This window comes from Anser cygnoides, chromosome 1 (genome assembly GCF_040182565.1).
Source record: "Anser cygnoides isolate HZ-2024a breed goose chromosome 1, Taihu_goose_T2T_genome, whole genome shotgun sequence".
Classification (NCBI taxonomy): Eukaryota; Metazoa; Chordata; class Aves; order Anseriformes; family Anatidae; genus Anser; species Anser cygnoides.
Window position 1 is genome coordinate 76,099,467 of NC_089873.1, and position 23,939 is coordinate 76,123,405.

Here is a 23,939-nt window from a genome sequence, read left to right on the forward strand (position 1 = left end):
GTCTGCTGAGGTGTTAAGTAAGTTTGACAATGGCTCTCTTCTGTATATGCAGAATGAATGTTTTGATAGTTTAATTCAGTGTGTTTAAGTCCATGACTAATTCATTTGAAGTTGATCAAATAGTGAGAATTTTAAATAAATTAATTAAAATGTCTTGCATTTCTTTCTTCTAATCTGTTCATCAAATATTATGAAATGTAATTAATTGTAATTTTGTATGGCAGATATTATAGTTAATATGGTTCTCATCACTAACTTGAGAGAATATTTCTTTTGACTTACTAGACAGCTTTAGATGTAAAACAAGTTCAAGTAAAGCTCTAGTGATATTAAATGTTGACAATATTACTGCAGCAGAGCTTATACTGAGTATTTTGTTAGGAAGAAAATGGGTAATGTGAGGGAAGACATAACCAGACATTGAATCTAAAAAGGAATGTCATGTATTAAAGCTCAAATAAATTTGTAAGGAAAAAATACTTAGAAAAAGAAAATCAATATATTTTTAACTTGGGAAAAAAAAAAAACAGTTTTAAGATAAGTGCATTTTTTTAGGATGCATTCATGCAATTGTCCTGTAATATTAATAATCTCCCTCTCTTCCTTCTTTTCTTTCTACCTCTCTCAAAATACTTTTAGCTGTGGACAGATGGATGTGGAATGCCACCTGTGTCACCGCAGCACAAAGAGGAAGACTTTTTTGCATCCCATGTTTCTCCTAAGGTATAGATTGCCTGTATTTAATTCTTGTTTGATTTCTAGCTTCTTAGGAGAGCTGTGTGCTCTGTGATTAATTTTAAACTCTCTAAGAAAATCTAACAGAGAAAGGATAGGTCAGTGAGTTAATGTTTATCTGCTTTTCCTTCTGTGGGTCTCAAAATTCTTCCTGGATGTGAACCACTTTCTAAGATGATAATTTAGAATGACCCAAATTGTAGCTAAATGTGAAATGAAGCTGTGTTTTTCTTAGGTGTACAATTCCACTTCGGCTCATGATTCCTGTCTTGGGAGTGCCCTGATCTAAACTTCATATGTAATAACTGTTTTTTTGATGAATAAAGTTTAATGGTAAAAAATAATATTTGCTAAGCAGTTGCTTTTTTTCTTCCTCCAGAATTCCTCCATCCTCTTTGAAAAAGTTAAAATAACTTTCTGAAAGCTGTTGCTACCACTGGTTTTCATTTATTTGATCTCACCTCTGCTCTGCATTCTCAGTGCCTTATAGTGATAGATGCTGTGTTTATTTCAGAGAACAGTGTTTCAGAGACTCTTATGTCTTAGATTAAAAAATACCATTAAAAACAACTTCAGTAGTTGTGATCTTAAACTTGGAATAATTAAGCTACTGCTATGCCTAGTATTCCTAAATATTTCAACAATATTAAGTGTTCTGACATGATTGTTTTCTAGTATGGTTGCAATCAGTGAATACCTATAACTAAGTATCATCATGAGGCATATTTTGGGATAGAGAAGAATGCAAAGAACTTGGCATATCATATTAGGCCTTGTGAATATTCTTCAGCACTTTGTAAACATTCATTGCATTCATTCCCCAGCCATAATGTTGTGGTGATCCATGTATATCATAATCAGTAATAAAAACGTATGTGAGTTCATATCTGCACCCTGGTAAGGAACACAGTAAAAAGAGCAGGTTTTTAATTGACTTTCTAATATATCTAGGGTGCTTAAGAATGGGAAAAGCTGTAATTTAAAGGAAAAAACTCCCCCCTCCTGTAGTTATTCAATTGTGACATTTTAAAATATAACTTTTTTGTTGTTTTTGTAATGTTTCAAAAACGTATTTTAAAGGAAATTTCAGTCTTTTATCTGTTTGTTTTATTTTAGGAACTTCTACTATGGTCAATATTTGAATGTCTTATAAAAATAAATTTTGACATCTTTGAACCAGGGAAAGAATATTTATGTTTTACAGTTTGGGAAGAATGCTATATTACTCAGAAATGCTTGTTGCAAAGACAAAAATAAATTAGTTTTTGTGAGTTGTAGTCTAGTATTTTCATCAGAAGATTGTTTACATCTATGAATTGTATATAAATATATATATATTATATATAATTCATTATTATTATATAATTTCATTATAGAGTATTTCTGTTTGCAAAAGGCAATATGGAAGAATACTTGAAAGTGAGTAGGAAAAGCATAAACTGCAGTAAGCTAGAGAGAAAGAGTTAAGCAGAGAAGTGTTGTAAATTTAGGCTGAAGTACGAGAAGTAGGAACTTGTTACAAAACCCCTTGAGAAAATTTATCAATAAGATAATGTAAATCTTCAAAGCAGAATTTTTTGATAGCTGCAAAAGTAGGGGATCAGAGACAAGCAGCCTGTGTGCTTCAGGGCAAGAGATTCTTTGGGTATGGTTTTGAGAGAGAAGTATTGGGAATTTATGATATTGAGATTCTAAGGAAGAGAAGTGTGGACTGGCAGTGGCACAGCATAGGTGGAAAAGCTAATACTAAGTGGGTGTTATTGTGAGCAGGTCATAGACTTGCCTGGTGAGGAGGATGTGTTTGAGGGTTATTTCTGAGAGACGAATACAGGTGCTAAGCAATACGTTTTAATAAAGGTAGACATTTCCTGTAACAGGTTTTAAACATAGAAGCTCTAGTCATAGGAATCCAATTTTAGCTAATTAGTTATCTTTGATTACAGTGCTCATATTTATTTGATGTATTCTATCTTGTGTGCACTTTTGATCTTTGTGTTTTTGTGGTTTTTTTTTTCAATGCAAAGAATACTGAATGGGTACTATCAGAGCCAGTTTCTCTACGGCAGAAAGCTTCAGAAAATGTTCCAGAATGCTATGAAGGTATGACTGATTCTTTGTTAACAATAAGCTGCATTTTTTGATAGTCTCTTCGTTTAGACTCTCTTTACTTTACTTTACTTTAATAATTAAATAACCTTATCATGCTAATAACTTAAGTATTTGGGGGAAGAAGGAGTTTCTAGAAGATTTATGCTAGACTGTGTGGGACAACATATTCCTTTAATAATGTTTAATAGGAATCCAAATTAAAATCTGATTCAGAAGATTTCAGATGAATCTTTGGGTGCATGCTGCTCTGTTAGTAACTGGAAAAGCTGTGACAGAAATAGCACGTTATGGTATCTATATCAAACAGTATCCTGAGGACAGTGAGTTGTGTTTTGATATGTTAAACATTCAAATGAGTCTTCTGATATTCTTAACCTTGTTACTCATCATGCTTTCAGGTGGACCAGAACATGGACCAAGTGTTGATTGCCTTAGTACATCACCAAAAGCTGCATTAGGTAATGAGCATAAGCAGAAGATGATAGCAGCCAGTATAGTGTACTTTTATATTCATACTTACTAAGAATGTGTGACTGGGAAGAGATGTGAAATTCTTAGTTTAATAGCAGTGTGCATGAGTTACTTTCAAACATCTTAATTTGTGTTACAACTTCTTTTCATAAACAGTATCCATCAGTTTTAGTTAATTGCTTTCTGGTTTTATCAATCTTGTCCTAGCTGACTTGATGAATTTAAATGCTATAGATATCAGACTTAATATAGGTGACCAGTAATGCTTTACACCTTCCGTTATGCTGCTTGAAGTTGTGCATCTACACACAGGGTGGAATAGAGCGTTGTGCTGTGATTATTCTGGGTGATTCTGCTGTGATTATTCATTGCAGCTTTTCAATACTTAAAGAGGGCTTATAAAAAAGACGGAGAGCAACTTTTTACTTGGTCGGATAATGGTAGGGCAACATGGAATGGTTTTAAACTAAAAGGGGGGAGATTTACATTAGATATTGGAAGAAATTCTTTACCATGAGGGTGGTGAGGCACTGGAACAGGTTGCTCAGAGAAGCTGTGGATGCCCCATCTCTGGAGCTGTTCGAGGCCAGGCTGGATGGAGCCTTTTGTCAACCTGGTCTGGTGGGAGGTGTCCCTGCCCATGGCAGAGGGGTTGGAACTAGGTGATCTTTAAGGTCCCTTCCAACCTAAACCATTCTGTGATGAATGGCCTGCTATTTATGCTAAGCAAACACGTTAGGTCCCTATTTCTATTTAGGCAGATTTTGCTTCCTTTTCAGAAAACTAAACATAAAAATTTAGTTTACAAATCTTGTATTTGTAATACAAAATCTTAAGTGTCCGGAATCTTAATTTATTTAACAGTGAGGAGAGTGTCATATTGCTTCATCACTGTTTTTTCTTTTTATTCGCTGTTTTGTTTGTTTTTTTTATGAGATGGAGGCAAGTGGATTGAAAAGAGTTACCCACATGTGCTTTCCTGGTTTTCTCAATTGTATCTATGACACATGTTCTCATAAAACTAGTGCTTTTTTTGTTTGTTTTGGACATCAAAAGTTCTATCTTACATGAGGAATCTCTGTTCTGTATATGCTTGTTCAGCCTGTTTCCAACTAAATTTCAGCTCAAATCAGTTTTCATTTATGTACAAGCATTTTGGAGGAGTCAGTAATTGAAAACTTTTGATTCTGGGAGTTTTATACCTTGGCTCAACGTAGCTGTCAATAAGGCACACTATATTTTTCCTGTCGTTAGGTCTACTAAGGTCTCATTAAGAATACCAAGTTTCGGAGTTCCGTCAGATTTCGTGATGAGCAGAACGTAGGTTCATTTACTGTGTTTCAATATTTAATACAAAGCATTAAGGCTGGAACTTTCACACTTTGTATGTTTATGATGATACAGGTATGTTTTATCTGTATCATTGCTTGTTTTAAACATAGCCAGTACCTTTCTATCCAGAAAACAATTTATCCTGGAAGCGGTATGGGATCAAGTGGACCTCTAGTCTGATTTATAATGTCAAGTCTGTGTACTAGTTGGTATCCACAACTAGAAACTGAGCCATAATTTTATTCCTATTAAGAACTGGCAAGAGGTACCTTACCCTCAGAGTCTTTTTCCTACCTTTTCTTAGTGATATTCACCGCTCTGTTCTATGTAACTCAGTTTAGTTTTTAAATCTCTTCATGTAGAAAATGTAATACTTAAGGCATTAGAAAAAAAAATAGAAAAACTGTTTTGAGGCTGAAATTATGGAAATTAACTTTTGCAATTCTGAAATTAATGAAATTGTATGTCAAGTAACGTACGTTTAATCATTGCAGAGAACACCACCTTCATAAAAAAGAAGTCAAATCAAGTTAAGAAGGGGGTAAGTCTATATAGTTAATGCATATTTTTCTCTGTATTACAGATCTCTGGAAATATGTAGATTGCAATTTGGAAATGTATTGTGTATGTTAATACTAAACAGTACATGTATCAGTAACAATCGATGAAAATAAAATGCAATAGAAAATCTGTTCTATATCAAACAGCCAATGATCTGTTTCAAAATGGGTTATTGTTAAGATGAATTTTTGTCTAATAAATTGCTATTACTCTGTAGTAGAGTACTTAAGATTAATTGGTTGTTTTCTGACCTCAGATAAATTCTAAGTGTGTTTACATGTATGCAGCTCACTGAACTGTCTAGACTTCCACATGTATATCTGAGCTTCATTTTTTTGGGTGCTGTCCTGACATGAATAGCAGATTTGTTTAGATTGAACAGTATTATTCCTTGATCCCACTAGAGGGCCCTAATATGCAAGAGGAATTTCATATTTATTCTAAACGGCTTACGCAGATATGTTCCTTTACAGTAAGAACATAACTGGGTTCACAGGTGCATGTACAGTTTGTGAACTAGTGTCAGAGACTAAAACTGTACAACTCTGTGTGCGTAGGCCAGAGCTCTTACATGAAGCCATTAAAGTGCTAACAGGTTAAGATAAAAATATTGTGAAAATTCATATTGCTGCAGTGTTGCAGATGACAAATTAAATGCATGGGAGACTGAGAACAGCAGTTTGAGGGCTTTGCCACATCTGAATCTCCATCATTGTGTCAATTCATATTTGTAGAATTCAGTAGGGTTTTTTAAGTAATCAATAATCAGAATGAAAGAATTTGTTTTCCTGTATTGAAGTAATGAGCTAGAAGTAGAACTGTTTTAAAAGAACCAGCGCAAAACTGTAACCTCTCAGATGACATATTTATCTAAAAATGTTCACTGTGCTTTGTCACATGCAAAAGCTAATCATTGTGTGTTTGAGTTTTGCATACACGGATGTACAAAACTTGTATATTGCTGTACTACCTTAAATCATTAAATACTTATGTACACATTTATTAAAAATATGAATAAATCAATCCTTAATAGTAAGATAAGACACTAGCACTGGCCGGTGAGAACTAATATAAAAAATAAGAACTAATATATAAAATTTGTTGCCACTTCTAAGTATAAATTGTGATTTAAGTGAATGAGAAACAAATGGTTCAATTGCAACAAATTTGATTATATTACTATACAACATAATAATTATTAAAGTTGTGCTGTATACTCCCTAACAGTATATAGCGTTTGCTATTGCTTTCAAAGTTGACTCTTAAATCATTTGAGGTGATCGTCTCAGTTATAATGTTGGGACTTCTATTTTTTGTTTTTTAATAAATCAAGCTTGGTGCCAAAAAAGGCGGTTTGGGGGCACAAAAAGTCAGCAGTCAAAGCTTTAATGAGATTGAAAAACAAGCACAAGCTGTAGATAAAATGAAGGAACAACAGGATCTTCATAGCAGTAAGAAAACTGAGAAGGAAGAGCCACTGTAAGTATAAATTGTATGTACAACAGTAAACCATGATGCCTAATTTCATGTTAATGAAGTAATTGTCAACATTTTAAATGTTACCTTAGACTAGTTCATGCAAATAAAACTTCAGTTCTTGCTTAATAATCTTGCTTATTAAAAATCCCCAAATGTGGATGAGGTGGGCCAAAAGTAATCGCTCTATTTCCCCCTCCCCCACACACATTAGGTATATGTTTTGACAGTTGCTCTTTTACTGTAGAAATAACCCAATCCTGTCTTTAAAAATAACCTTAATGTTATTTTTGTTTAAAGCAGAAAATAAGGAGGCATTCCACTGATACATATGAATAATGTAACATAAATGATAAAATATGCTAAGATTAATACCACAGAAGGTTTTTCTTCTTGAACTTTTCTTTACCCAGTGCTAGTTACCTAGTTCATTTTGTTTTGGTGACGTGACCTGAATACAACTTAACCAGTCTCTCTAAGAGCTTAGGAAACATGCAGGTACTCAGTTTTATTCATATACGTTGGGTACGAGTTTCACTGCTGAAAGCAGGTGGTAGTTTAAGTATGACTAGAAATGCCTGCTTAAGTTTCAACTCTTTTATACTGGAGCCGCTTTCACCCTCTGAGTGTTTTTGTTGGTGTCCTCAAATCTGTTAGTCCATTCTCAATAAATAGTCAGGGTATGGTTCTTTGTTCTCACCATTACACTTCTCTGCTACGTGTTTTTGGTTTCTAACATTATCATAGTTGTCATCAAAATTAGATCGTTAAAGAGTTGGTTATGTACGCTTTTACTGTTGTAAATTTTAACATCCTCTCTTAAGTGCTAACATGCATATTTTTTATAACCTATTAAAGAAATTTCTGAATTTAAATGTAATTATAGAATTACAGGATCACTTGGAACTCATGGTACCAAGCTTTATGCCTGTAATCTCCTCCATGCTACTTTTGCTCACGTTACGTGTCCTCTGCAGATGTTTTGCGGATGTTTTGTGTGCATCAGAAGTATTAATTGCAGAGATTGGTAATTTTTCGAAGTACTTTTACCATGGAAGTTGCATTTCTCACTGATTGCCAAACCTGAACATGCTGCTAAATTAAAAAAAAAAAAAAAAAAGTATCGTTCATGAGTTATGATTTTTCATTAATGATATTATCTTCAAAGATACTCAGTTTAGAAGAAATTCACATTAGTAATTTTGTTTTTTTTTTTTTCAGAAACATTTGTCAGTACATAATCTGTATAGGTTCAAGGCAATTTTTAGTATAGGTCCACTGCAACCTTTCTGCAGTGGCCAGGACCCTCCAAAAATGTCTGCAAACATGAGGAATGCACATGCACTTCAGTTTATGGATCTGATCCCACTGAAGGCAAGCTTACTCTACTTCTCTGGAGATTAATTTATTGGATTTTTAACTGGAGATGGCAGCATATATCAAAATTTAAAAAAGGATGAATACTTTAAAAATTGCTTTTGCCTCCAACTAATTTTTGTGGCGGTTTTAATTTTAAAAGCTAGAGTAATGAGAAAAAATAAATTAATTCAGTGCGACTTTGTTACATGGATGAAATGGAAATTATGCGTTTTTGTGCTTGCTTTTTAGAAGGAGAGAGAGTCCTGAGACTTGAAATGTAATTTTATAATTGGTACACAGTTTCTTGATTTTTTGCTGTGCACTGACAAAAGAATAGATTACTGGGGTTACTTTAAAACAAATAGAGATACTGATGATTTTTTTTAATCTGAAGAGGTAAGAGATTTTTGATATTCATAAAATAGATTTCATAAAACAGGCTGCTAATCATTTTACTTAAAGTGCTGGGTAGATTTCCTGCAGTTGCAGCTTTAAGCTGAACTTTAGAAAACATTTTCAACTTTCTCTGTAAGAGTTGGTCTTAAACTGTAATAATTGATTAAAAACTTCTCTGGACATATTCTGTGGTTTGAAGATATATTTTTCTGATTTTTTAAAATTTATTTCAAAAACCATTCAGTGGATGACTGACTTTTATTTTAAGCATCTGAACGTAAGACAATGAATTTTTGGTTCTGGACCCAAGTTCTAGGTCCCTCTAAACACACCAATTAGAGGATATCCAATCATCACATGATTGAGATCACTCTCCTATTTGAAACGCCTCTTCAGTGGAGGAGCAATGTCCCACTCCTTACAGGAGGATGGTACCTACCTCCCTATCTGTTAAGGAAGATGACCAAATGCTGTGCCCTTCTTGTCCTAACTGGCTCAGCAACACACCCCTGCCTTGCAGGAGAGTGCACTAACCAGCAGGGTGTGAACTTTGGTAGGGGCATCTTGTACTCTTGTTTAAAGTTAAGTATGGATGGGGCCAGAAGAAGAGCAAGCCAGGAGAAGCCTGTCTCAGCAATCAAATGGTTAGGACACACACTAGAAGAAAATACTCTTTGGTCCAAAACTTTTAATTTTCGTTCCTGCTTCTGTACAAAATGGATGGAAAGTTACAAGGGAAATGTCTTGTTTTCAGTCTTAGGTACTTCCCATCTACTGAAGAGCATGAGGTGTACAAGCAGCATCTAAATCTTATTTACCTTGATTCTAATAATGTTAATTTGCACTTTATGCCAGCCATAGTCTGTGAATTAAATATTGCCATATTCCTCATTAAAATTACTATTTGTATCCCTTTTAACCTACCAAATTAAATTTTAAGCAGTGTTTCTACAGTTCTGTAATCAGGATTAAAAATCTCTGTGTCTCCTACATTGGTACTGCTGGAAAATAATAATTAAGATTGAGGTATAGGAAGGCGTATGGTATCTCTGAGCATTTACTATAGTTGAATTAGGAGGATGTTTCAGGTGACAGAATGTGTTGCTAGCTGTGCAGAGAATAGTAAGTTGTGAATGCTTCAAAGGTTTTGTAATACAGATTGTCAAATCAAATATTTGATTTTGTATGTGCAAAGATTCTCTTCCCCTCTTCTGAGACGCTTTTTCTGGGACAGAGGGGAGCAGCATCGATTAAAAGAAAGCATAGTCTACTCCTAGTGAAGGTCACTCAAGTATATGTAACACATGATAAAACCGTTAAGAGTAGGGGTGGAGATGTAGCAGGGCCAAGGAATGCATTAGGGGAACACATCACTAGTATTGTGTTATGGATGACACAGTATTATAATATATCAGAACTGGGTAATTTTGGTAATCATTTTGTAGCACATACAACTATGACAGTGGGGGGAAAAAATACAAAACTTTTAGGTTGACTTAATGGCGATGCAAAACCGTGTCTTGAACTGTAATAGTGCAATGTTTTATTTTGAAAAATGAAAACAAAACAAGTAAAAACAAACAATGTGATCCTATTAATAATGAATATTTTCAGTAAACATAGAAAACAAAATACATTGTTACGTTGCATACTACTTATTTTCTACCGATATGTTTTGTTCTAGTGTGTCATCTTTACGATTGGCCTACAGCGATCTTGATATTAAAACAAAAGAAGAAAAGTTAAATCTATCTGGTAGAAAGAAAAATGAATTAGAGAGGCTTGGCATGGGATTTGGCAGCAACAGAAGGTATGTGAAGTTCTATAAACTATTTAAGGATGCTCTTTGGTTTTATGCAGATATTCTTGATTTTGATTGGGAATTGAAAAAATATACTGAAGTGTGAAGGGTTATGGAAATTTAATCATCAAAGAATCTAGTATTTGTTAGGGAAAAGGACAGGACTGCTTCTGATGGATTTAAGTTTTAACCTGCCAGACGGGTGCTAACTTAGATTGCAGATACATGTAGATTTTTTTCTTCTGTTAGCTGACTATGAAAAAGGTAGCTGGAATGTTTTTAATGAACAGTACAGACTAAGTGTAGCTTATCTACTACAAGCTGAAAAATCACATGACTGTTTAACTGTTGTTGGAAATAGTCTGTGTATTCAGAAATCTTGTCACTACTTCAGAGAGCTATAGCTGAGCTTTCGAGGGCTTTTTCTTTTGTTTAAAATTCCGCTCTTTCTTAGGTGTTTGTATTTAAAAAAAAAAAAGAAAAAAAAAAGCTTTTAAAACACTGTAAGAGCTTTGGCATTGTCAGCAGGGTTCAGAAACTAGGTTAGGCCTTTCATTTTGTTTATTTTTTTAGGGTGTGGACTTTGTCATCTCTTTACATACTTAATTTTCTTCCTGTCCCCAGTGGTATTTCTCACTCAGTCATCTCAGATATGCAGACAATAGAACAGGAAACACCAACAATTGCAAAACCGAAGAAAAAGTACACTGATGAGGTAGAAGACTCTTATTTCTCTTCGCCTAGTTCAAGGTAATGTATTGGCTTTTTGTTTTGTGTGGGACAGAAGTATATGCAAGTTATGTATTCAAATCTATGCAATATATTTGAAGCAGGATAAAAACAGAAGGCAATTCCACAGGTCTACATACATATTATATTTTCAGGTTACATCTGAATCAGAAAAGTTGTGAAGTTGTGAAATCAGGAAAGATGACGTTATTCTATAGTTATGTCAATGACATGAATGTATTTAGAATCACAGAATCATAAAATGGCTTGGGTTGGAGTAGACCTTAAAGACCATCTGGTTCCAACCTCGCTGCCATGGGCAGGGGCACCACCCAGCACACCAGGTTGCTCAAAGCCCCATCCAGCCTGGCCTTGAACACCTCCAAGGATGGGGCATCCACAGCTTCTCTGGGCAACCTGCTCCAGTGCTTCACCACCTTCTGAGTGAAGAATTTCTTCTCAATATCTAATCTAAATCTACTCTCCTTTAGTTTAAAACTATTACCTCTTGTCCTGTCAGAACACTGCCTGATAAAGAGTCCCTCCACATCTTTCCTGTTGGCCCACTTTAAATACTGGAAGGCTGCTATAAGGTCTCTGGGCTAAATAACCCCAACTTTCTTAGCCTGTCTTCGTAGGAGAGGTGCAGCAGTCCCTCTGATGATAGTTGTGGCCTTCCTCTGGACCCTCTCTAACAGGTCTATGTCTTTCTTATGTTGGGGCCCCCAGAGCTGATTACAGTACTTCTAGATGGGGTCTGAGAGAGCAGAGGAAAGTGAGAGAATCACCTCCCTCGACGTGATAGCTACATTTCTTTTGATGCAGCCCAGGGTAGGGTCAGCTTTCAGAGCTGCAAGCTCACATTGCTGGCTCATTCAGTTTTTCATCTACCAATATCCCTAAGTCCTTCTCTGTAGGGCTGCTCTCTATCCACTCATCATCCAGTCTGTATTCATGTTTGGGATTGCCCTGACCCAGGTGCAGGTCCTTGCACTTGTCCTCATTGAACTTCATGAGGTTTGTATGGGCATACCTCTCAAACCCATCAAGATCCCTCTGGATGGCATCTCTCCCATTCAATGTGAGGAAAAGGAGACGCTTTTTCTGAGAAAATAGTCTGAATTATTTGCTATTTATGTGTTTTGTCTTATTCACTGTTCAGTACTGTACTATGTTTGTGTTGGTATATAAGCTTTCATTGGCCATATCAAGGAATCTACTGAATTTTTTGACAGAATGACTTCTGTTCTTTTTTGTTTCTTTTGTGGGACTTTGATGTGTCTTCAATGTTGAGTTTAAAATTAAACAAATATCAGTCTGATGCTAGATTTACTGCTGTCTGCATCATTCTATTACCTAGACAGATGCCAAATACAAAAGCATAAATCTTAATATGTTAGATGAATTGTGTAGATGTCTGCAGTCTTATTTTGTAGACTTTGTCTGTAAATATAAAATTTAAGCAAAAACTTAGGCAAATTTTTTCTGTCAGAGCACAAATGCAATGCAAATTATGAAATACTGATGATGGGAAGGAGACAGAAGAGTGCCTGCAGGCATTAATTGGGATGAAACAGCTGTTTCTGGACTGATAGAAACAGGTGGTGCTTTTGTAAATTGCATTTTATTGGATTGCTGCCAAGGAAACATGGAAAATTGTACCTAATTACTTGTAGATAGGCAAATAGAAACATGGAGGCTTTTATGTCATTACTTTGTTGTGTAGTCACTAGTGACAGAATTGCAAATATACCAAGTAAACTAGCAGCAGACTTCTAAAATAGAACATGTATCATCTCAGTGTTTCCCTATTTGTACCTTGAAGAGAACTGCTACTGCTCTCAAATTATTTATAAGTCTACTAGCAGACAAATTATGAACTATGAAAGTTTTTTTTAATGCATTTCAGATCAATAATTAGAAGATAAATTGACCTAGCTGTTCCTGACTCTTGCTCTTCTAGTTGTAGCAGCGTTAGTATCTAATTGGACTTCATGCACACTTCCATTATCTTTAAAGAAAGTATAAAGTCATATTGTTGGACTTGGTAAGGTTTATAAGGTGGTTATTGTCTTTTCTTCCAAGCTGTAACTTTGAAATAGAGGCAAAGTCACTTTAGTATCATCTTAGTATATACCAAAAAGCAAATAATCATGCAGGATGTTAGAGTGCTGATACATATCTGTAAACGTCTAAATGTTTAAATATATAGAATCAGAATCATTTAGGTTGGAAAAGACTTTCAAGATCATCAAGTGCAACCATCAGATTCACCTGACAAGTCCCATCACTGAATGTCTCTTACTGCCATGTCCACAGGGATGGCGATTCTGCCACTTCCCTGGGTAGCCCATTCCAATGCTTGATCACCCTTCCTGTGAAGAAATCCTTCCTGTTGTCCAATCTAAACCTCCCTTGATGTAACTTGAGGCTGTTTCCTTTTTTTTTTGTGTGCTACATTTAAAAAAAAAAAAAAAGTTTATTAATATAACAATGTAACATTTTATTTTTTATTACATGCTGCTTTTTTTTTTCCCCTCCTTGAATACTGAAGAAGTCTTTTGTAAATTTAGGAAAATCTGAAAAGGAGAGATGGAGAACATAAGCCATTTTATTCAAATCAGGTCTTGTAGCCCCTTCTCCATCCTGTGGTTTTGATGGTCATTGTGAGATTAGATTGCTTCACGTCCTACCCCATCTCACCCCTTGTTTGTAATCATGCATCCATATGGAACTCCTGAAGATTGCTGTTGCTTGTTGGTAGGCAAGAATAACAGCCTTGCTACATAATGGCTTCCTCGCAGGTCTTTATACTATGCTTCTACACTATGCTACCAAAGGAACATAGGACAAGCTGAGCAGTCGGGCAGAAGAAAATGACCCTGGTTGTAAGAAAGCATATAGCACCTTGCCATATTTCTAAGCTGTTATAAGTGAGATTGTCAGCTGAGTGAAGCGCTTTGGAAGACAGAACTACTTTCTGATGCTGTACCACTTTAGTCTGGGAGTTTCTGCCTTCCTTTTGTTTATTTTACACGTCATGTTGCAATGAAAACAACCTAAGCTCACAGGAGCAGGAGAAGGTTTAATTGGTGTAGTGACTTAGTATCAACTTATATCTGTGACTGTTCCTTCAGATTTTCCACCTGTATCCAAAAGGTGGAGAGCATAAAGAGCCTCTCTTAGCGGAAAAAAATCCCTTCAAGAACCTATTGCAGGTAACGTCCACTCTGTGGAGTGGTGAGATTGTGAAATGAAGATTGCATTGCAGTGAGTCTCCTTTGTTCAAAGCACTAAATGTACTCCACTTTGTCTGTTGGGAAAGAAGGGGAGAGACTCTTTTTGCAGAAGTTCTTTCCACATCTCTGTCTTTACATGTACAGTGGCAGGAGATAGCAAATGAAAATTGTGGTGGCTTTTTTCATAGCTGATACCTTAGTGTGAAATGTCAAGAGCACTAAGCCTATATGAGCAGACTGGCTTCTAGAGTTGTCATAATGTGAAAACCTTGCTCACAGGGACTATCATGAAGTTTTTTTCAGGGTTGCTCTTAAATCAAGCAACTATCTTGACAATGTTTTTCCCAGTGCTTTGCCTGACACTGAAGAAGATGTAATACTTCAAAGTAATGAGAACTTTGCCGTGCTGTCTTTGATGGGACAAGACCTTTTGGGCAGTCCACTGCATATTCATGACCATATCCAGCCTGAAGAAAGGTTGAACTTTCCAGTTGGTTAAATATAGATTAGAGTTCCTTCAATTTTTTTTTCTTCTTTTATTTTAGGTACTATGATTCTTCAGATTTGAAAAGCAGCACTTTCTCTAAATGGGATGACAATTCAGATTCTTTTTGGAAGAAAGAAGATAATAGTAGAGACGTTGATGCAATGTTAACTTCAAAAAGTACAGGATTTTCAGACAGGTATGCCAAGAAAAGCTAACTGATTTTTGTACAGAAAGGATGTTAATAGAATTTGAGTCCTGGTCAGAGTAGTGGGATTTTTTTTCAGACTAGAGTTAGAATTTGGTCATAGCTTTGATCAGCAGGCAAGAAACTTACTTCCTAGCTGATTTTTTTTTGTAAGCTGACTTTCCTGTTTAGTTTCTTACATTTAATCACTGTCTGTTTTGCTTATTGCTGTGCAGCGAATCTACTAGAGGCAATTTCCAAAGTTTTTTCAGCAAAAGAGATAGTAGATAAAAGATATGGAGAGAGCCTCAAATACTTGTACTGCTTTGAGAATTTGCTTGCTTTACTTGCTTTGTTTGTTGTCTGATGAACTAAGTAGAACCCAGTTACCAAATGAATGAAACTGTAGGGTACTCAGCTCTCAAGATTAGGATATTGAGTATGCATGCAAACAGCAGGTCTACTTGTGATGATAAAAGATGAATGTATTTCTTCTAGTGACAACTGTGTTTTTATTTTCGTAATGAGCTGGAAGGGTGTAAGAATATGGGGTTTTGTGTACTTCCCTGGCTTATTTGCTTCTTATTTAAAAGGGTATTCTTCATTTACCTGTACACTTCAGTACAAATTTTTACTACAAGCATCATCTATTGTTTTCTAAAGATTTGACCAGTAATACATACAGCAGAAAATTGGTGTTGAAGTCCGTAGTGCTATTACTTCTTTATTTGAGCATATTTGTTAAAAAATAAATAAATAAATAGTTGAATATGCATGTTTGTTGAGGTAGAAGGAAATGATACTTCAAAGGATGCTGAACATTTTGTACTGTTAGGTTTAAATATGAATTGTGCTTTGGGTGTTTTTTTGAGGTTTTGTAGGAATATTCTATTCTTGTTGATATAATTTTGGCTTGCTTTTTAAATGAACTCTAAAAATAAAGATACAGGATTAACGAATTTCAAATACGGTATGTTCATCGTCTTGTAAAACTGTCACTGAAATTTTATTCGCTCCATATCAGATTAATTATCTGAATTTCTTTGTCCTGTGTTCATACTGATTTAATTTCAACTTCCAAAAAAATCACAAAGGCTTCACAAAACGAAGATGATAGTACTTCTTTCTTGATTTTTTGCATTGTTGTGATATAAATGTTACATTGCTAATGTGGGTTATTTTTTTCTTAGGCCTGCATCTCGTCGTAAGCCTGAATATGAGCCATCTTTAAGCACAGATGAGGCACAAAAAAAATTCGGCAATGTAAAAGCAATTTCATCAGACATGTATTTCGGAAGGCAAGATCGTGCTGATGTAAGTAGAAAGCAATGATAAATATTTGTGAATGGGAAAATATTCTTTGGCTCTATTCTTTGGCTCTAGAGCATGGTATTGTATAAAGTAGTAGCCAATAAATACTTAAAATCTGTAAAAATTTTAAGTTTGTAGAATTTTGTCCATCTGCATGTTTGTTTGATGGAAATGTACCAGTCTGCAATAACTGATAGTTCACTATGTCCTTTCAAGGGGTTGCTAGTTAAGGCTGCTAGTAGAACCTTACCTCCAACATCATTCTTCTCTGATAGAGGTGGTAGGTTATGATTGAGTAGTCTTTGTTTTTTGAAAGAAACAGTCTGATGTTGGACGAAGGCTTACTTTTTCCATTCTAAATAACTAAACTGATGCAAACAAACTATTGATAGAAGTAGCTGTCCCCTGTGTATGTAAGTGGAAACATCATTACTACTGTAAGACAAATTAAGCACAAATTGTTCAGCAAATGGCATGTAGTTGGATCAGCCTAGAAATAAAAAAGACATAAATATTATTTAGAATTTTGAATGCAAGGGATCACTTAAAATTCTATTTTCAATGAAAAATTCACAGTATAAGCAGTGATGTAAATAATAATAATAATAATAATTTTATCATCATTCCCAAGAACTAAGAACTTGCAAAGAGTTTACATAAAAGCATCATGTGATTAGAAAAGTTAACATGATGCTAAACTGGTGTGGTTTTCCCTAACCCTACCTAGCCACTATTTCACATTTTTTGTTGTTGTTTTTAATGGTTGAATTGTGTATTATCCTCTGCATAGTCATCAACGACCGGTTTTAGGAGAGCTAATAGTGAATGGGCCTCTCAGTGTTGCAATGGTAAATGCCACACCCTTTGATGCATTCAAAAATGAGTTGAGAGGACAAGCTCATGCTGCATAAGTTACATGAAAACTAATGGGAACAGCTTTCAGAATGGTCAACTTCAGATGGATTTGTGTATTTTAAAACTGAATCTATAATCTCATTGTTAATTATCTGACATAAACTCAAAAGATCGAAACATATCATTACAATACTTTTTTCTTCTCAATTCTTTTCTAGTATGAAGCTAGGGTCCGCCTGGAAAAACTTTCTGGAAGTTCCTCTATAAGTTCAGCTGACTTGTTTGAAGATCAGAAAAAACAACCAGCAGGTACATATTTAACAGAGAAACTCTCTAGCGTGCTGTGGGATACACTCCAGTACTCTGCTTCTAGTCACAGTATCAAAAAGCTATCTGTTTCTGTAACATAACATTTCTGTAAGATAACACCTAAATTCACTATCAGGTAGTCTTAATAAGTTACCATAAGGAACATACGTGTATGTACATTTGTGTAAAAGTAGCTGCAATAATTGTATTGAATCTAAGAGGATCTTTATTGAAATGTTAGTGGGCTTGAACTTCCCATATAATCTGTTGCATGGCATACCCGTTCATCAGGATATCTGCTTCAAACACTGGTTTTGCCAAATTATTAAGGAAAATTTGTGACTTGTTTGTCAGTTCAAGAGATTTGTTGGAATACCTTATACTGGAGAGTACAGATCATCAAGTTAGGAAGTAGTACTAATTAGACTGACCGAAAGGTAGTGGTGCCTTAGGCTGTTAAAAAAATCTCGTGTTTGCTTTCTAACACCTTTTCTGGATAGTGCAATAACATTAAATAAAAAGGGTAAGAAGTACTAGAACGTTTTATTGAGCTGATCAGTTGGGTTTTGTTCTGTAACTGGTGAAGAAATGTAGAAAAAGAATTATAGAAGAACTCAAAAACTCTGTGCGTAATTACATAAATAGGCTGGAAAAGCAATCAATATGTAGCATCTGTGGAAAAAAGTAGAGGAAAAAAAAATGTGACTGTTCAGTTTCAATCCCCTGAAAGCAAGTATTGATTAAAAAACATTTGCTAGTAGAGAAGTAACTCCTGTTACCAGTTATTTAAGCTGGGTTTTTGTCAATTTAAAATTTAAAAAAAACCACCACCATTCCAAAAAAAAAAAAAAAAGGGAGAGGAGGAAACAAAGCAGAAATTGCAGCAATTTTTTTAATCTAGTTGAAAGAATGTTTGCAGCATGGTGTCATACCTGCGCTTAAAAAAAGGTGTAGGGGAAAAAAATGTTGTTTCTTTCTGAATTTGTAAACTATAATATTTTCAATACTATATGTCTAAATATTAGACAGCAGTACTTCCTTTTTATTTTTTACATATACATTATTTTATATGGAATTAATTATATTTTCCTTACAAATTGTGTAGTCTATGTGGGGTTTTTACATGGTAGTTAATAATGGACTGGGATATAAATATAATATAATATAAATACAACTTAAATGTGGGGCAAATTGTGTTAGTGTTTTAGATATATTTTTTTTAGCAGGTTAAACTCAACTAGAATTTCAACTATATTGTGTCATTTCAAAATAGGCTGTAAATATTCTTACTCAGAATGTGGAATTTGAGGCTTCTGTAGCATATATGTATATATATGTTGTACATACGTGTGTATATATGTATATATGTGACTGTGCCTTTCTATGTGCACATGATAAACTTCTGACCGTATTCTGAATAAGAGTACTTATATAAAGCTTAATTTGTGCACACAATTCTTCATTACTGACCACCTGGAAAGTCTCTTAGGGCCTGTGGAATACAGAGATATATAAAGGAATTAAAAATATTTTCCTACGTTTCAAGGTAAGTTACTGTGACTGGCAACCATGTTACATAGTCCAACAGTAAATTTGAAGGAATATTACAAAGACCAAACTGAGTAAATTTCCTGGGCTGTTACTTGTCTGAAATGATAGCCAGGAAATAATACACCAGGAATTACAAGTTCTTGTGTTTTAAGTTCACATTCTATTCAGGCTATAGGATTTGCCTTTCCTACATGTTTTTCCTGTTACAACCCCTCTATTTTTTTATGATGACCATTCTTTGAGAAATTTTACTGCACTGATAGCTTGTCTGGTGTCGAATTAATGCCAAGGCCATCATCAGTTCCATAAAATGAACATAATCAGGAGACCAGTGGTTGGCAACAAATATGCTGCTGCAATTCTGGAGTCCTTGCCAGTATAAAATGTCCTTTGAAACTAAAGTTGTTTTCATGAGATTTTACATTGGAACAGTTTCAGGGTATCTGCCCTTATACAGAACGCTGTAGGATCTATTTACCAAAATGAGAAAACTGCAAGAAAAAGCCTTTACTTTGGATTTCTTTTGGATTTATTACTTATGAAAGATGGCATGTCAGATAGCTAACTTCTAGATGCTGATTTTGAAGGAAATCGCAAGAAAAGTTGTTTTCCTGTATAATTTACAAGAAGTTTTCCAGATAACTGTACAAAACCAGAAACAGGAGAACATTCATTTGGTTGAGAAAAGAGTAGAGCTTTACTCAGCTTACTTATATCTGTTTTATTATTATTATTATTTCTATTATTTGTACTTTAATTACAAAAATGCTGAAGCATTTGTTAAATGGAACAGATCATAAAAAAGTCAAAATTACAATTCAGAAATAGGGATATCTCCTTAATAATGAGGCTTTGAATAATAATTTTGAAAAAAATCTACGGGCAAGTGTGCCCATCCTACTAGCTGCTTTAGAGAATGGGGTGGGAAGCTTACTGACAACAGTGCGTCTTTCACTATGAAGCAGCCATTTAGTTTACTCAAATCACTCTAGCCACAGTAATGTCTGTTTCAGCCTGCTATTAACTTAAGTATCTTAAATTGCAATGAAAAGTGGAGCTGCAGGTCTCCCTTGGAGGGAAAAAGAAAAGGGAAAAAAGAAAAAAGGCAGCCAGTATATAGTAATGCAGTCAAAAGGAGTTACAGTTCAAAAGAGTGCAGTGTCTGTGGTTGGATGAGCTTGTGTGCAGTTTGATAACTGTGTCATTTACAAGAAGAAGTGACTGATTCTGACTGTTCTGTTTGACTTTACAACAAGTGTTCTGACTGATCATGACTACCAGTTGACTGCATGCCTAAATTAGGGCTACAGATTGCAGTCTCTGTTTTGAAAATGTTCTGCTTTGGTATGCTTCCTATCAGGAACTTCATTTATTTCCAAGATAATAGTTCTGCAGTACTCTTTCACTGCCATTCGTGTCCTTTACAATATCAGGCATTTAGCTTATTTCCAAATAGTTTGCAGTATTCAGGCATGCCAGTAATTCTTTTCGCTAATGAGTGGTTGATCGTAATTGTTAGCATGTTAATACTTACAATGCAGTTAGTTTTGAAACACCTTTGCTATCTGTTATTTTTGGGCCTGTACTTCTTATAATAGCAGTAGAGGTAATAACTCACTGGCCAAAAACCTACATTGTTTTAAGGAAGGGTGAATTGCCAGCTTTGTTTTGGAGTCTTAATCTTGCTATGTAAATGACCTTGACTATAATTCTATGGAATTTTCCAAGCCTTTGATGTAGTAATGCAAAATATGTGTGTATGTACAGCAAGCAAATGACCATATGCACACAAATAGGGTTCATTACTTCAGCTACCAGTGAAACGCATTCATCTTTAAATTGCAACATAAGAACAGCTGTTGAAGATACAAGACAAATGTCATTGCAGCAGGTTGAAAATGCAGGGTAAATCATCTATTATCCGAACATAATTTGCTCAGCTGGGAATACAAAGTGTAGAAAATGACAGGGTGGGTAGAAATATGAGCAAATAAAAAAAATTAAAAGCAAAATGGATTTAAGAAATGTGAGATTTAGGCCTACTGTTTTTATAGTGATTATCTTCATGGGAGAAAAAAAGAGACTGATTTTTACAGAAAGTTTTCTTTTTGTCTTCATGTGTATTCTTCCTTTAGGAAGCTACAATATTACAAATGTCTTGCCTTCAGCTCCTGATATAGCCCAGTTTAAACAAGGAGTAAAATCAGTGGCTGGAAAGCTTTCTGTACTTGCTAATGGAGTCATGACATCTATACAGGTTGGTAAAAAATAATATGATTTATTACACATCAGTTAAATTATTTTTATAGGGATTTAGTGTCATAGATCTTCCTAATGATTCACTGGCAGGAAAAGAATGAATTTGGTTTTGAGTTTTATAGACCTTTTTTGATAGACAGTAGATCTTTATCTTTTTAAAAGTAAATCTGCAGCTGATAGCTCACCTTTCTTAGAATGACTTTTTGTTTTTTCCTTACAAAGTTTTTTTCTTAGAATCCAAACAGAAATTCTATCATGGGAAGTTACTTGCTCTCATCTTATTGTTATAGTTCCTAGCTCTTGTATTGGTTCTTGAACTGATTTGACAGTAATACCTTAGATCCATGTTTGTGCACACAATTAATACATCCTGTTCTAAATAGTGTAAAGCTTGCCTCCAGTTTGCATTTCCCATATGAGGGAAGTGGGAGTTCTTGTATGTTTGAAAGTGAGGCTAATTATCCCACAGTTGAGCTGTAAGTTCCAGTTCTTTGAAACTATGGTCAATTTTTGTAAAGACTTTAATAATTAAGCTACTATTTATAATAATTAAGCTACTATTTATTGTACAAATGTAAACTAATTTATTTCAATGGAAAAAATACTCATGCCTGTTTTTGTTTGATTTTGCTTTTCTAGGATCGATATGGCTCATAACATCTTGTATATCAATTAAGTACACTAAAGAAGAATTTCGTTTTGGATACACAAGTAATCACACTGCTGATTTGAATGAAGGTTGCCTTAAGACTGTTGATGTTTTCAATTGTTCCAGCATATTTGTTGTGGAGCTTTCTGTCTCAGCCTCTTTTTACTGCTATTTGATCTTTACAGAGCAGAAATCTTGTAGAAACTTGTTACATTGAATATGCTTTTTTTTTTCTCCCTGTTACAGTTTTGTATTTCTCTTAGTGACCTTAACGTTAGATGTTGGGATCTGTCTTTTATTACTGTTTTTGGCTGTGAGGCAGGGAAGAGAAAGAAGGATGAACGTGTGCTTTGAAAATGAGACTTTGTAATAGAAACCTCTGTGCAGTTGCATCCTTAGTTGCCAAACATAACTTGTCTTCTGACTGTCTTATGAAATGCGGAGAAAATTTAGATTAGGCGTATGCTGAGATGGTATTTAGTGGACTGTAGCAAAACAGAATTAAATTAAACCTGTGCTTTTCAGGAGGAAGAAGCTCTTGCAGTCGTAAATTGATGTGCATTAAAATGATGGGGACTTAGTGTTTCAAAACAATATTCCTACTAGAAAATGTTATGCTTAATGTGAAGTATAAAGGAGAGAAGATACCTGGTATATTGAATAATAGATTTCATCTTGTCTTGGGAACAATCTATTTATTCCTATTTTTGAAAGTTATAAAAAAAAATGCAATATAGAATCCTTAAGTGCTTTAAAAAATAATCTGTATTGTGTACAAATTGAAAAAAAAAAAGAAAATATATAAAGGGCCTAATATAGAGTAGTTAGTAAAATACTTGTTAAAATGTTTAGAACAATCTTAGTTTTTTTGATAAATTATGAAGTATTGAATGAGAAAATCTAGTGGGGCTGTGTTTTAGACAGTCTAGAATTTTTGTTGATGACATCTTGTATAAAAATAGTTAGACCTTAAAGAAAAATCCTCACAACCAAGAATGAGCTCAAGCTAATTCTGTTCTGTAACTTTATTTCTTAATTCAAATTTGTAAACTGCTGATATCTAATAAAAACAATTGATATAAACCGATTTTTTAATTAAATTTATATGTGCAGATGCCAGTCTCCAGCTTTCTAAATACTGCCGTCTGTATTCTGTCTATACAATGATCTGGTAAAATTAGCCTTTAATTTCAATTAGTGAAAGTATCTTTCTGTTGTGGTTTAACCCGGCTGGCAGCTAAACACCACACAGCCGTTCGCTCACCCTCCCCCCTCCCTCTCTGGGATGGGGGAGAGAAACGGGAAAGTGAAGCCTGTGAGTTGAGATAAAGACAGTTTATTAAGACAGGAAAATAATAATAACAATAATAATAATAATAGTGATAATGGTAATAGTATTAACAATAATAATGTGTAAGAAAACAAGTGATGCACAATGCAATTGCTCACCACCCGCTGACCGATGCCCAGCCTATCCCCGAGCAGCCGGCCCCCCCACCCTGGCCAGCCACCCCTATATATTGTTTAGCATGACGTCAGATGGTATGGAATACCCCTTTGGCCAGTTTGGGTCAGCTGTCCTGGGTCTGTCCCCTCCCAGCTCCTGCTGCACCCCCAGCCTGCTCGCTGGCAGGACAGAGCAAGAAGCCGAAAAGTCCTTGGCCTGGTGTAAACACTGCTCTGCAACAATTAAAACATCAGCATGTTATCAGCGCTCTTCTCATCCTAATCCAAAACATAGCACCCTACCAGCTACTATGAGCTACTTAACTCTGTCCTAACTGGAACCAGGACACTTTCTTATTAAATTGCTATCGCGGTTTAGAAATCAAAGCACTAAGACTGGGATAGAAAAGCAAGCTACTGTATTGAAATACTATGTGGAAATACAGTTCACATAGTATAGCTGTATTTCTTTTTTTCTGCTTCTTATATCTAACTCTCACTTCTGGTAACTTTCTCTTGTGGCTTTTCATAGAATCGTAATATATCCTGAGTTGGAAGAGACCAACAAGGGTCATGGAGTCAATCTCCTGGCTCCACACGGGACCACCCAAAAACAGACCCTATGTCTGAGAGTGTTGTCCAAATGCTTCTTGAACCCCAGGAGGCTCAGTGCTGTGACC

The 23,939-nt window shown here is 35.0% G+C and overlaps 1 protein-coding gene across 2 annotated transcripts in view; it reads left to right on the forward strand.

Annotated features, from left to right (window-relative positions):
* Window positions 1–22,900, forward strand: part of ARFGAP3 (ADP ribosylation factor GTPase activating protein 3) — a 33,415-nt gene extending 10,515 nt beyond the window's left edge. The window contains exons 5-16 of one of the 2 annotated variants that reach the window (XM_048050123.2): window positions 640–723; window positions 2,760–2,835; window positions 3,243–3,302; window positions 5,142–5,188; window positions 6,542–6,687; window positions 10,124–10,249; window positions 10,814–10,990; window positions 14,754–14,891; window positions 16,070–16,193; window positions 17,264–17,354; window positions 21,041–21,162; window positions 21,804–22,900. In XM_048050123.2, coding sequence (XP_047906080.1) covers window positions 640–723; window positions 2,760–2,835; window positions 3,243–3,302; window positions 5,142–5,188; window positions 6,542–6,687; window positions 10,124–10,249; window positions 10,814–10,990; window positions 14,754–14,891; window positions 16,070–16,193; window positions 17,264–17,354; window positions 21,041–21,162; window positions 21,804–21,821 — 1,209 coding nt within the window. In that variant the 3' untranslated portion in view covers window positions 21,822–22,900. The remainder of the gene's footprint in view (window positions 1–639; window positions 724–2,759; window positions 2,836–3,242; window positions 3,303–5,141; window positions 5,189–6,541; window positions 6,688–10,123; window positions 10,250–10,813; window positions 10,991–14,753; window positions 14,892–16,069; window positions 16,194–17,263; window positions 17,355–21,040; window positions 21,163–21,803) is intronic. The other variant, XM_048050124.2, reaches the window with a different exon arrangement.
* Window positions 22,901–23,939: the final 1,039 nt, after the last annotated feature.